Below are 14,527 nucleotides of genomic sequence, written 5' to 3'. Positions count from 1 at the left end.
ACCCGGAAAATATCGGAAGGACAGCTGGCATTGGCTCTAGCCACGCGAATTGTGGTAGAAAATGGATGGATGAATTAAAAGGCATGAGAAAGTTTTATATTTTTAACACTGCAATTTATGTCATTTCTGTCAAACTTTATCGTGTTAAGAAATGTCTGAGAGGCAGATGCAGTCATCAAAAGAGCCACATCTGGCTCCCGGGCCATAAGTTCCCTACCCTGGTGTATAATAAATGTTTCTGCAACATTAGATTTTTGGCGACATGCTGACAAACACAAACTGGCATGTGGCATGAGCCAACTTAGTGTGCACTCTAGGTGAGGCTTGCAAACTAAGCCGAGAAGAGACGCTCACAGCAGCCTCACCTTACCTTCCTGTATGTGATCAGGGAATGTGCAAATTCTGCAATTTTTACTGAAACATTTTTTACGAATGATTGGAATCATACAGAAAATACATTTATAATACAGTTAAATGTACAAATATTAACATTTATTTTATGTTATTATTATTCGTTTTTTTTAACTTTTCATTATGGACAGGTAAACTATACCACTAGCTGCTGTCTGTCTATCTATTTCGCCCTTTTCTCTCTCTCGCCATGTCCATCCCCAGGTTCTACAGCCAGGTTTTCCAATCGGACTCTACAACTAGATCCGTGCTATTTGTGAACCTGATGCTTATCTGGCTCTACCAGCACCAAACAACTAGTAACTTAATGACTTAACTTAATTATAATATGGTTTATCTTTTGTGATATTTTGTGAAAGCAGAAACCCTACAGCTGTGTCATACTTGGATGCAGGCGATAGCTGTGATCCGGAGGCGGCTGCTCGAGTCCCCTGTCCTGGCCAGCAGATTGGGCCAAGTTTGATCCAAACAGTGGGCCACCTCAGCCCGGCCCAGACCTGGGATCAGCTGGCTGAACATCAAGAACAGCAGCTTCAAGGAGGCTTGGAAAACCTACAGAGGACAAATAGAGGGCATTACGCTCAAAAGGCAGCATTCCTTTAAAGAGAAGCTAACATTTGGCAGCCTAAACGCAGTAAGTAGTAGTAGGAGTAGTAGTAGTAGTAGTAGTAGTAGAAAATTGTAAATGACAAACTGTTCTCAATTGAGCTTACCTGGTAAAATAAAGGTGAAAAAAATGTATAAATAAAAAGAAAACATGTTGCGGCAGGCTTTACTTGTGCTCCCTAGAATTCTAACAAGCCATATCTGTTTTACTATTCAAACCAACCCTTCTTGACAAGGAACAACCAAGGTATTCACATTACTAGTACTGTTATTTGTGACTGTTTGTGTTTACGGGAAGAACTGTAGCCACAGTATTACCCTGAGTGCAGTTACCAAATCTGACACCAATGAAGACAAGGTTTACCTAATTAATTAAATAAACAGGTAACACCTTAATGTAGAATTCTGTGTATTTACACACATGGTTCACACATTTACACACATAAATATACACTACCGGTCAAAAGCTTTACAAACAACAAACAGATCTCATTTGCTACTTTTTCCACCTCAAAGAAACAGGCTTAAACAATTTTCCAGTTATTTATTGATATTGAAGTTGTTCAAGTCCAATGAATAGCTTGACACAAAGAAAAGTGAAGTGCCAGAGGTTAAAAAAAGGTAAGGTTACCCAAAACTGAAAAATAATGTGTATTTCAAAATTATAAAAAAAAGGCCTGTTTCAGGGACCACAAAATGGGTCAACAATTTAAAGCTGTTCTGCAGAAATGGAGGTTGATCAAGCCTTGCCTGTTGGTGCAACTAATTCCTCCAGGTGTTCCAAGTTCTGGAGTACTTACTACCTCCTCTGTCTGCATAAAAACAGTGTTCAGAACACACTGTGGTACTATTCCCCCGTGAACATCACTTGAACAGCATTGTACTGGAGAAAATAATTTGTTGCTACAAAAATGGCAAGAAAAAGGGAATTAACAATGAAACAGAGACAGACCATCTTAACACTTAAAAATGTAGTTTCTGTGTTCTATAACTTTTGACCGGTAGTGTATATTGCAGCACTACTACAGTAAGCTATTGCCAGAAAGAGGTGTTACGAGGCTAACTTTGTCAAACTTTTTTTTAAGGGAGGAAGCAAACCAGGAGGAACTGTGGTCACGTTTGATACAGGGAGAACACTGTTCCACGCATGTCTGAGTGCTTATGTTTCAAAATCAGGAGCATGAGCTGTGCTTGTAAAAGGATTCCAGAGAGCACACTGACAATGACAGTTGAAATGTATCCAGAAAAGCTTTAACAGGGTAGCTAGACCATAGCCATACTCTTCAAAAAAAAAAAAAAAAAACTCACAGATGAGACTTTCTCAAGGAGGGCTCTCTTGACCAGGAAGACTGTAGCTCTTAACATGTTCCTCAGCTCCTCTTTGGAAGTTGTGGATGATACCTCCAAAAGCTTGTTGTGCACAGCCAGGAGTGCATCTTCTCTGTTCGACCAGGATTTAGAATATGCACTTGCGACCTGGATTACAGTAGTCAAGGAGGAGCAAAAAGAGTACAGTAACAAATACCTATATATATATTGAATGATTCAGCTATACCAGACAAATGATTACCAGACTCTCTCCAAAGATTTCTATTGAAAGACCAGCCTCTCTCTGAGCCTTCTCTGATAGGGGTTCTGGTTCTATGCCGGTCTCAGGACTAAGTAGTGTCCTTTGGGTGTCTCGTAAAAGGAACTGCTCCATTGTAGGACTCTGTATGTCCGCCACTGGCTGCTGGTCTTTCCTTTGAGGGGCTGGCAACAGCAACTCATCATATGGCACGCTGCTAACCTAACAAGACAAGAACGTGATCAACGTGTTCAGACTTACACAGGGTAAACACACTTCTGCGCTTCCGTGATTCGTACTTTTCGTATACCTTAAATATAAAACAAGAGATTACAATGAAACCAATGTCATACATATTAAATTTGTCATTTTCAGAAAAAGTATACCTCAGTATATTGTCCCAAAAACCCTAATGCATAATGTGGATTTGAGAAAATGCAAAATAAATTGGAAAAAGAATGCTTCAAATAAATCACTAAATTCCCTCAATTAATATGACATACATGCTCATGATGAGTGTACAGCATGTATGACCCTAATTGCATAGTGTAAATGCTGTTCAGCAATAAAGACCTACCTGTGGCGGAGTGTTCTGCTGATTTCTGGCTTTTTTTTTTTTTTACTATGCAAGGGGCATGCAGCGAACAATAGCAAAAAAGAAGCTGAGGTTATTTGAATTAAGCCTATGTGGTACATTCAAAAAACTGTAAGACACCAGAAGTATTCATCCATCCATCCATTTTCTATACCGCTTCTCCTCTTGAGTATCCAATACAATACAGAAATATCCAGCGTCACTAAACCTTGTCACTTGTTGTCTACAAGTTAAGGTAGTCTTATCAATTTTACATTTCATTAATAACCATGGTTTGCTTATTTTGTACAGTTGTATGACAATTAAGAATGTTAAAATATTACTTTATTACTAAATGTATGATGGCCACAGTTTAACCCTGGAACACAGGGCTGGGCAATATAGACCAAAACTCACATCCCAATATATTTAGGTTGAATATCGATATAAAATATAGATCTCGATATTGTTTAAGCAAAGTGAGACAGACAGAAGCAAAGCCAAATATGTGTGTCAAGTCGTTTTATTAAAATAAATACTTAACATGAGGATGTTTTTTGAAATTTTAAAGCTACATGCAAGATGTACATAAAAACATCTTATCTAACAATAGCCTCTAAAATAAGGTAGGCCATTCTCTTTTTAAAATAAATATAGAAAAAGTGAAATGTAATCTTTTTATAACAAACCTTTGGCTATGCTCAAATCCTCAGCTAATAAGAAAATAACAAAATATGAACGAGCGCCCGGTTTAAGAGGAAATTTTAAAATGTCAGAAATTCTACTTTAAATTGAACAGTATTTGGGTAAACATTTTTAGAAGACACAAGCATGCCCTTATTTTCTAACAGAAACACCAATTGAGGGGGGCAAGTCACTGTTGCTGTACTACACTGCTGATGGGGATGTCATACAACTTCATGTCAAAAAATCAGAACTATCCCTTTAAGTAAAAAACAATGTTTTCTACCACTAGCTCTGTTTATTTGACTAAAAAAGACCAGTCGCTTTACAGAATGATGACTGCTTGACCTACCATTACACAAACTCCAGTAACATCCAGTCATGTCTGCTCCGTTTTACCTCCGGGCGCCAACTGGCCGTTGTCTGCTTCTATGCGGCTCAAAGCTGGGTCTTGAGGCCACGCTGGCGGCCTATAGAGTCAGTGACCTGTTGCACGCTTTTAATTAAATAGAGAAACTTAAACCTGCAGTAGAGCTGAGCTGAGGAGGCGGTGAGTAAAAGAATAAAAATAATCCCTGCACTGTGGACATCTTCTATCACTTACATCAACAACACACATACTTAGGGAGGAGGCTTTTCCTTTCGGTGTTTGTGTATTGTTAGCAATGTTGTTGCACCTAAAATACAGTGAAAGTCCAACACCCTGGTAGTTGTACTATTCAGAGACTGACTAAATATTTTGAGAAATTAAAGTTGCACAAAAACCAAAACTTCTAACAATTACCAAGCATGAAATTACGTGACATCTCTGCATATCTCTATCTTTCAAAACAATAACATCACAAGTTAGCCTTTTCTGTGTTTTTTGTTACCTAAGAGAATAAGTTCACAAGTGATAGGAAGGAAGGAAAATATGATAGTGACCATAGAACCGGAAATGGAACATACTATGATGTAGGAAAGCGATGCATGTGTCTCTATCCTAGCTGCACAGTACTATATGGCGAAATCGCCTTTAATAATAAAAGAAGGTCAGAATTTGCACTGGCATCAAAGTTGAATCGAGTATTTTCAGAGTTAGAGCATAGAAAAACTGTTTACAACCTTCTAAATACGTTTTTAACATTATTAGAGCAATCTGGACATGAAATAACACTCAGATAGTCACCTTTACACTGATATTACCTAATATAGTTGATATAATCAGAGAAAATAAGCCTTTTAAGACATAAATAAAACTTGTGCTTGTGTGTGTTGCAATAAATGCGATCTGGACGTGTGGACAGGAAGTGACGTTGGGGGTTCAGAGTTGAGTTTTAGCTGGATACGGCCGCAACAGTAGCTTGTGTTATTTGATTATTATTACTATGATTATTATGTTATTAGGGCCCGAGCACCTAGCGGTGTGAAGGCCCTATTGAAAATGTGAACTAGTCCTACGGACTTTCAGCAAATGAGGCCACATGAAAATCACAGATGCTAGACATATGGGCGATTATATATTGCAAACCAATTTAGCCGCCATAGATTGTGGGCAGAGCCTTGGCGACTTGCCAAGAAAAATGAAACTCAAAAAAACTCAACTCAACAAGGTCAGACTTCTACAATAATTGGTGTGTATGACGTAGATGACACCCTGAAGAGACCCATATGTCTCTTCCTCAATTACTGCCAGTGCCTCCTTCTGGTGACAGGAAGTGACAACATGGCTGATACAAAAACCCACTTTTCTGAGTTAAGATATTGAATCATTTCCACTTGAGGGAGCAGCCTCAAGAAGAAGGACGCCACATGCGTGGACAAACTGGTGAGGAAGGCAGGCTCTGTCATTGGCACTGAGCTGGACAGCCTGACATCTGTGGCAGAGTAAAGGACAGAAGACAGCAAAGGACAGCAAAAGAGGCTTCTTTCCATCATGAACAACCAGCAACCAGCATGAACAACAACAGCATCATCTCCTGACAGAAGAGCAGTTTCAGTGGCAGATTACTATCACTGCCCTGCTTCACTGAAAGACTGAGCAGATCATTCCTCCCCCACGCCATGGGGCCTTTCAACACAACAGAGGGGGAGCGAGAAAAACACACACTGGACTTATTAAATTATGATGTATTATTATTATTATTATTATTATTAATTACGTATTATTACAAATTTGACGTGATCTGTCCCATATTTACTTATTCTTATTCTACAGTATTATCTTATTTTTCTTGTCTCTCATGTCTTGCCTTGAGTGTTTTATTTTATTTTGTGATATACTGTACAGTAAGTTCATTCTGACATTTTTGCAGCACTGCTGGAAATGTTTATTTCCCTTGGAGATATAAGTATCTATCTATCTAATGGTTGTGAGAGGCTCAAGGGTACTGTATTATTCCAGCTAATAAAAGTGGTACTTACATCTATTTTTGGTAGCGTAGACGAGGACAAGGCTCCAGGTATGTCAGGTGAATTGCTCCGCTTAGGCGACACTGTGCCAGAGTCTGACAGACGGCTCTGTGGCGTTTTTGAGAAAGCTTTCCCTTTCCTTATCGTGTCAAAGGGTTTGGGGAGGGGTGAGTGGCAGTCTGAAGAATGGAGAGGTGAGGGAACCTCGTGGGATGGAGACAGTTGTGCTGCATTTGTGATCTAGTGAGGAGGTAAACAAGCACAAGTAAGCTTTTACAAGACTTAATAAATAGTGCTTGGTGACTGACCATTGTCATATCTAGCAGGTTGTGGACCTCCAGCTGTTGGTAGACACTCTGCCGGTACTCATCCATCTCATCCTTCTTTTTCTTGGCAAGGTCATAGTCCTCCTTTTCCATAGCAGATTGCTTCTCCACATCAAATCTTGCCAAATGCTCTCCGGCCTATCAAAAAGGCAGAGAGATGAAGTCAGTCATGCGGTTTTACAATGACATTACATTGAGACGATTACACTGCAGCCGTCCATCCATCCATTTCCTATACCGCTTCTGCTCTTCAGGGTTGCGGGGGTATGCTGGAGCCTATCTCAGCTGACTTCGGGCGAGAGGCAGCTGGCCATCATTCACACTCACATTCATACCTTTTAGAGTCGCCAATTAACCTAACATGCATGTTTTTGGAAAGTGGGAGGAAACCGAAGTACCCAGAGAAAACCCAAGCCGCACGGGGAAAACATGCAAACTCCACACAGAAATGCCCAAGGGAGAATCGAACCCAGGTCTTCTCGATCTCCAGACTGTTATGTGTTGGCCAACATGCTAACCACTAGACCACCGTGTGGCTCCATCCATCCAAATACCACTTATCATGTTCAGGGCCACGGGTCCAAGCTGATCCCAGCTTAATTTGTGTGAAATTGGGACTACAAAGTTCAATGGTTGCCAGTCAATCACAGGGAGATTTCTAAAAAGCTGAAGTTGTCACACAACAACTGCACAAAACACGAACCACTACCAAATTATACTTTGGCCCAAACTGTGAAATTCATGTTACCACTTTTATATGAATTTAAGATGAGAAACGACCTTTATTCCATACTTCTGAGGATGGCAAGAGTGCTGGTCAAATATACTTGTCAAGCACTCTGATTACCATGGCAACATCAGTAACTGTGAGGTGCCTTGCAAACAAGGCAAGTGTGGCTGCTATCTTGTTACAGAAAGCCTTGCCTTTTTTTTTTTTTTTTTTTTTTAGTAAGAAGGCCAAAGAAGAGACAACCTGAGAACAGTCGCTGCAGCTGTTGAACTTATTAAGAATGTATGGTGAGCATGGTAACACTGTATACAAAACGGGTCGGCTACTGGAATCTGAGGAAGTTTAACAAGTGCTGCTTAAAGGGTGACATTACCTTGTACATGTGTAGAAAGGGAGGAAAAAACATACAACATATACATTTAAAGGGAAAATAATAATAGTAATAATCAGTTGCAGAAACACAAGTAAAAGATGACAATTATCTTCAAATGACATTAAGGTTAAAATAACGTTTTCAGCTGACTATCACCCAAATTTATTGGGAATTGCATTGTTTAAATACTGTACGCATACCTTTTTAAGATCAGCGATGGCCTGCTTCAGATATTTGGCTTGCTCATATCGCTCCTGGCACACCATGTCCTTCTTCTTTTGATCCAGCTGGCGGATTATATGGGCCACTTCCGGGTCCTGGTACATGTCAAAGGCCAGGTCGTCCAAGGGGGACATGGAATCACATTTTCTGGGGCCATAAAAAAAAAAACAGAGAGGGCTATTTCTAGAAGGCTTTTCCCATTTATACTATTTTCCCTCCATTTTAAACAAGTCTCAGGTCCCACAATAGTGTTCTAGAAGTGTATTGGCCAAAATCTAGCCTTGCTGTTACAGTTTAAGTGCTACTAGTAAACCCTACTGGGAACACGCCGGTTTGTGTGTATGTATCTTTTTCATGCTTATAAGCTGCATTTGTCTACACACGAACAGTGTTTATCTCCAAGAAGCGCTATTATGCACTTCATCCACTTGTGACATCTACACTGTATTCCTGCACTTTAATATACTGTACTGTATCACATACTGTACAACAACGTAACATTAAGTGGACTAAAAGCTTCTCCATCTGTAGCAGAGCAACGAATAGTTGGCAGAGGTCCAGGTTGAAGATGTGTAGTGAAGCCTTTTTTTCTTTTTTTTAACAAAGCTGTCCTGCATGAAGTGATAGATGCATACATGGGGTGGGCTCATTTAGCTATGGGTGGGACAGAGCCGGTATCATGTCATTCATTCATTCATTATTTATTTTGAGCAAATAGTGTACTGTAGCAATATTAAACAATAGAATGTTTGACTTGAAAAAAGACAAAAAATAACACAAGAAATAATACATAATTAGACCTATTTGAGGCTCCAAATGGAGTGGGGAGAAGTAGAACTTATTAAAATCCCAGCCCGATCGCTCAAGAGATACTTCCATGAAAACCAAAAGCTGCTTCCTTATTTACTTTGTCCTTTTTTTCTTCTTATCTTTCTTTTCCAGCAATACATCTTGCATTTACACTGATATTTACACATGTAACAGGATTTTCAATACCAACTATGGTAATAAGAATACCACAAGTGTAGGCAACATTGGACATAAATACCAGCAATGGTAAAACAAATACCACAAGGTAAGTAACATCAATGACCATCCACACAACATGAACACAGTTAAACCTCAATGTCTCTGTATTGTAACCAAACATTCTGTTTATATAGACATTTATAGACAATGGCGACTGTTTTGACATTGCTTTAGTTCAGGTCCCAGACTATTCCACAGCTTAATCCCACAAACAGACAAAGAAAAACCATGTCCATGTGGAAGCCATCGTTTGACCACCTCTTTTCTCAGAAGTGGAGCAAACACGAAGGGGAGATGATAGATTTAGTTTTTTTGTCATAAGTAGGTACTTGGCCACATACTGCGGTTACAAAACCTTTAAAAAGTTTAATTTGCATAATCGTGAGCCTTGAAACTGGTTGAGTTCCTACCAAAATAGAAGAACACACAACGCTGGCAGAGTATAGGACAATTTGACCTTAAATGCCTTATTGGTTGGCTTCCAGACTACATGGCTTTGTTGCACAGTATTACTGTCACGGGAAAAAGACACCGGGTTCATTGGCCGAGTCTTACCCTGCAAGGGTCGCATCCAAGGCAGCTTCCAGCTGAGTGCTGTTGAGGTAGTGTTCAATCAGCTGCTCTTTGCTTGGCTGGGGGTAAACAGATGGACAAATCACACACAATGAGACACACATACAGGATATACTCTTGATGTACTGCACTACATTTCCATTAATCAAATTCTTCTGTTGTTGCTGGCTTAAAGGTGACCCTAAAATTGCCTTTTTAAGAAGATACAACATTCAAACATATATATATATATATTTTTTTTTTTTTAAATTTTAGACTGTTGTATCTTCTTAAAAACTCTGATACTGTCCAAATAGTAGTTTGTGGAAACACTGGCACCTTAACCTATAGAGCAAGAGATAGCCATCGTTTATGGTGTCTTGAGGTGATGTGTTGTTTTTTTTTTTTTTAATGTTCCTTGACCATGTATGTGTCTGAAATAAAGTTGTTGATGATGATGAGTAATACAGTGTTCCCTCTTTTATCGTGGGGAATAGGTTCCTAAAATAGCCTGAAACAAGTGAAATCCGAGATGTTCCTAACTATATTTTTCGAGTTATTATACAGTATATGTTTTAAGACTGTAAAAACCTCTCACCATACACTTTAAACACTTTTCTCAGACAGGCATTAACATTTTAGCACATTTCTCTCTTGTTTAAACACTCTCAAAGTTCAAAATTCATTTGAATTTTAAAGACATAACTTATGAGATTGGACACAAGAAATTATGTGAGTCACGCATATTTCCTCTGATCATGGCTTGTCCTGGCGCCATTAGGCAGTAGAGTTTTTGTCTCCTTGTGAAAAAATATTCCTACTCCTCGTCCTCCATGAAACAAAGATTCATTTAAAGTATTCCTGGAGCCCTACAGCTGCGTAACTTCTGCCTTCATTCAGCATGTATGATCCTAGCAGCTAGCGATCATAAAACCAGGAACAGGCAGTCCTGCACAAGGAGACTTAACAATGGTCTACAGCCAATCAGAATGCATAACACAATGGGCGGGTTCTCCCTTAGCCATTCAGGACTGTTGTGGATCTATATTTACTGAGAGAACTGGACATCTGGACAAGTCTTCAACTGTCACATGAGTATACAACATCCTCTACTGGTAGCAGTAGTAAATACAATAACAGACACATGCAACAGAGCACCGATAGATCACTCTAATACGACACAAGGATGCAGAACACAATGCACGTTCACACGCTGTTAAAAAAAAAAAAACATGCAAAATTCCACTTAAAAAAATCCACAAAATCTGCAAAAAGTGATGTAGCGAGGGAAGACTGTAGTCAAAATAGTAATATAACTTTATAAGACACACTTGAGCATCATGAAGAAAAGAAGAAAAAATATGTGAATAACTGACCTCTCCAGGTGGGATCACCAGTAAGATGGAGGTGCTTAGTAAGATTAGCAGAGGAAAAACAATACACTGCTTGTTCAATGGAATCTGTGCGGGAGTGTGTCAGTGTCTTTATCGAGTGTATGTGTTGGGGGGGACGTGCATGTTTTAAGGTGTTCTCCCTACCTCAGAAGCTATCTGTCTGCAAGCCTATCTGATAACACCGACTCACTAAAGGCATCCAGTGTGATTGCATTCAAACTTCCCCTTGTATCTCATTACTGCATTCCTGACACATCAACTAGTAAAGCATGCATATACACCACATGCTATAGTATTTGTTTAGGAGTTCTCTTCAGGTACTCATTCTCTTCTATAGTTCAAAAAGTGTATGTTAGGTTAATTAAAATTGTGTATCAGTCCTGTAATTTACATGCTATCAGTTCAGGGTGTAATCAGCCTTTCCCCCAAAACCAGCTTGGATGCATCAAATATGTGGCAGGGGTAATGGATGTGTGTATAAAGTATATGAAAACATTATATAATTACCTGCACATTCACAAATACACTAATACAGTGTCATCATTACTGCTCCCATTGCTAACTGTTAATAAATGGTGTTAATGAATCCATTGTGAAGGGTTGTTGAAATTGCCAATCCTAAAAAATTTGTCAATAACTTACCAGTGGAAATATTACAATTAATAAAACAATGATGTAAGAATTTGTCTTGAATTTAGTTTCAGAAGAAGCAAATAAACGTAGAGGTTTTTATGTGCATTTCCAAATGTGCATTTCCTTCATTAGGGCGTCAAAAGTTGAAACCGCCCACACAACAAAGCGACAGCACAACAGCGCCACCCACTGCTGCAAATATGTAACTATTCAAAACGGTTAATGAGAGCACTTACCATCGTGTGAAAAGCGCTGCCATCCAGTGGCTCACCCAGCACATTAATGGCCACCAAAGAGACCTGAAATCACATTTAAATGGGAAGAAAACTGCATGGAACCCAAGCAATAACATGTCATTTTAAATTAACACTGTAGCTATCACTTTCATATCAATCTGGCATTGTTTAACTTTCAGTCTGTAGTCTGGGGCTCTGAACAAATAACATAACTGCCATAGCTACAGTACCTGATTGTAGTGATTGTGACGGTTAATATGATTCTGGTGGAAGGTTATCTTCAGATAAGTTCCGACGGCGTCTACATGGACTGATTTCAGCTCCCGAGCTCTAAAGCCGGTCTTCTCGTTGTCCGACAGAGACACATAGCTGTTGAGACAGCATACATCATTAGCTTTGTATTGTATTATAATGTAAAATATGACAACAGGCCAGATAGTCTATTTTAATATCCTTACAGGGACAGTCATTTCTATGCCGCTTATCCTAATTAGGGTCGCGGGGGTACGCTGACTTTTTCCCAGCTGACCTCGGGCAAGAGGCGGGGTACACCCTGGACTGGTCGCCAGCCAATCGCATTAGACAAACAATCATTCACAATTTGATGGACAATTATGGGCAATTTAGAGTGGCCAATTAACCTAACATGCATGTTTTTGGAATGTGGGAGGAAACTGGAGTACCCAGAGAAAACCCACGCATGCACGGGGAGAACATGCACGAACAGAGCTGCCCAGCGGAAATTCAAACTCAGATCTGACTCCTGACTGTGTGGCCTGTGTGACTGTGTGCTAATTACTCAGCCACCGTGCAGCCCCAGTCATCAGGATATAAAATTAAAATCAACAAAACCATAAATGTCTAGATAACCTGTGGTGTAACAGTTTATAAAAATACAGTGGAACCTCTCAAGTTGACAGCAACACAATAAGGACCTCTGATTTGTTTGAATTTATAACAAAGTTTTCCTATAGAGCAGCGGTGCCCACGACTGTTTCCACTAAAAAAAGCAAACATTTGAAAAAAAATACCAAAAAAGCACAAAGAGAAAAAGCAAAAATGTTGATACTAATATCTAATAACACAAAGTCTTGTCTTTAACTACACTAGGTCTCCAACTTACGAACATCCGACTCGCGAACACTCACGGATACGAACACAAGCCTACTCGTCTATATTTTATTAAATTTTGCCTTGTAGTCGCTCAATCAGAATTTTACTGCTACATGCTTGACCAGAAGAGGGCACTGTGACACTGCTAATGGGACCAACAGCGGTAGAGAGAAAGCTACATTGTTAGCTGTATAATACAACCCGGACAGAGTGTGTGATTAAAGTTTATGAAGAGTTAATATGCCTGCTTAATTCTACACCACCCACAGAACACTACCTCTTTTAGAAGAGTCTAACGACGACGACGATTTTTACTTTTTTCAATAACTCTTCCTCCTCCTCCACCACAATGACATATGCTCAACCACTCCTCTTCAAAGGTAAATAACATTTATCATTACGTATTATTATATCATTTTTATTATTATTGTTTTTTTCATTAATTATCCTCGTTTAATATTACTACTGCATCCAAACTCATATTTACATACATACACATATACTGTATATACTGTATATACACACGTACATGTAGTACCTATATCATTGGTAATATTACCTTTTCCCCGACTTAAGAACAATTCGACATAAGAACAGTCGTCTGGAACCAATTGTGTTCGTAAGTTGGGGACTTAGTGTATATACATACATATATACATACACTGCTCAAAAAAATTAGAGGAACACTCCGAAAACACATCAGATCTAAACTGGGGGAAAAATTATCTTGAATATCTTTCCTGATAATAAGTGGGTGATGTATTAGTAACAAAATGATGCCACATAATTTGATAGAAATGATCACCCTATAGAGGGAGGAAATCAAAGACACCTCAAAAATGAAAGTGGAAAAATGATGCAGCACACTGGTCCATTTGGCTAAAATGTCATTGTAGCAACTCAAAATGATTCTCAGTAGTTTGTGTGGCCCCCATGTGCTTGTACGCATGCCTGACAACGTCGGGGCATGCTCCTAATGAGACTACGGATGGTGTCCTGGGGGATCACCTCCCAGATCTGGACCAGGGCATCACTGCGGTACCTGGACGCATGGAGGAGATTCCAGGAGACAGGTAGTTACTCCAGGAGAGCTGGATAGGGCCGTAGAAGGTCCTTCAACCCTCAGCAGGATCGGTATCTGAGGAACAGGATGAGCACTGCCAGAGCCCTACAAAATGACCTCCAGCAGGCCACTGGTGTGAATGTTTCTGACCAAACAATCAGAAACAGGCTCCATGAGGGCGGCCTGAGGGCCCGACATCCTGTAGTGGGCCCTGTGCTCACTGCCCAGCACCGTAGAGCTCGATTGGCATTTGCCATAGACCACCAGAATTGGCAACTACACCACTGGTGCCCTGTGCTCTTCCCTGATGAGAGCAAGTTCAACCTGAGCACATGCGACAGACGTGAAAGGGTCTGGAGATGCCATGGAGAACGTTATGCTGCCTGCAACATCATTCAGCATGACCGGTTTGGTGGTGGGTCAGTGATGGTCTGGGGAGGCATATCCCTGGAAGGACGCACAGACCTCTACAGGTTAGATAATGGCACCCTGACTGCTATTAGGTATCGGGATGAAATCCTTGGACCCATTGTCAGAACCTACGCTGGTGCAGTGGGACCTGGGTTCCTCCTGGTCCACGACAATGCCCGACCTCATGTGGCTAGTGTATGCAGGTAGTTCCT

General features: G+C 40.0%; 1 protein-coding gene across 2 annotated transcripts in view; it reads right to left on the bottom strand.

Annotated features, from left to right (window-relative positions):
- LOC129184970 (centrosomal protein of 104 kDa-like) overlaps nucleotides 1-14,527 on the bottom strand; it is a 46,930-nt gene that overhangs the window by 23,236 nt on the left and 9,167 nt on the right. Inside the window, exons 4-12 of one of the 2 annotated variants that reach the window (XM_054781560.1) lie at nucleotides 11,959-12,097; nucleotides 11,729-11,791; nucleotides 9,469-9,545; nucleotides 7,863-8,031; nucleotides 6,542-6,697; nucleotides 6,246-6,473; nucleotides 2,588-2,806; nucleotides 2,326-2,493; nucleotides 796-963 (exon numbers count right to left, since the gene is read on the bottom strand). In XM_054781560.1, coding sequence (XP_054637535.1) covers nucleotides 796-963; nucleotides 2,326-2,493; nucleotides 2,588-2,806; nucleotides 6,246-6,473; nucleotides 6,542-6,697; nucleotides 7,863-8,031; nucleotides 9,469-9,545; nucleotides 11,729-11,791; nucleotides 11,959-12,097 — 1,387 coding nt within the window. The remainder of the gene's footprint in view (nucleotides 1-795; nucleotides 964-2,325; nucleotides 2,494-2,587; nucleotides 2,807-6,245; nucleotides 6,474-6,541; nucleotides 6,698-7,862; nucleotides 8,032-9,468; nucleotides 9,546-11,728; nucleotides 11,792-11,958; nucleotides 12,098-14,527) is intronic. The other variant, XM_054781566.1, reaches the window with a different exon arrangement.

Source organism: Dunckerocampus dactyliophorus, chromosome 1, assembly GCF_027744805.1.
Source record: "Dunckerocampus dactyliophorus isolate RoL2022-P2 chromosome 1, RoL_Ddac_1.1, whole genome shotgun sequence".
NCBI classification, from domain to species: Eukaryota; Metazoa; Chordata; class Actinopteri; order Syngnathiformes; family Syngnathidae; genus Dunckerocampus; species Dunckerocampus dactyliophorus.
The sequence above is the reverse complement of the archived record's forward strand: the minus strand, read 5'-3'. Positions and strand labels throughout refer to the sequence as shown.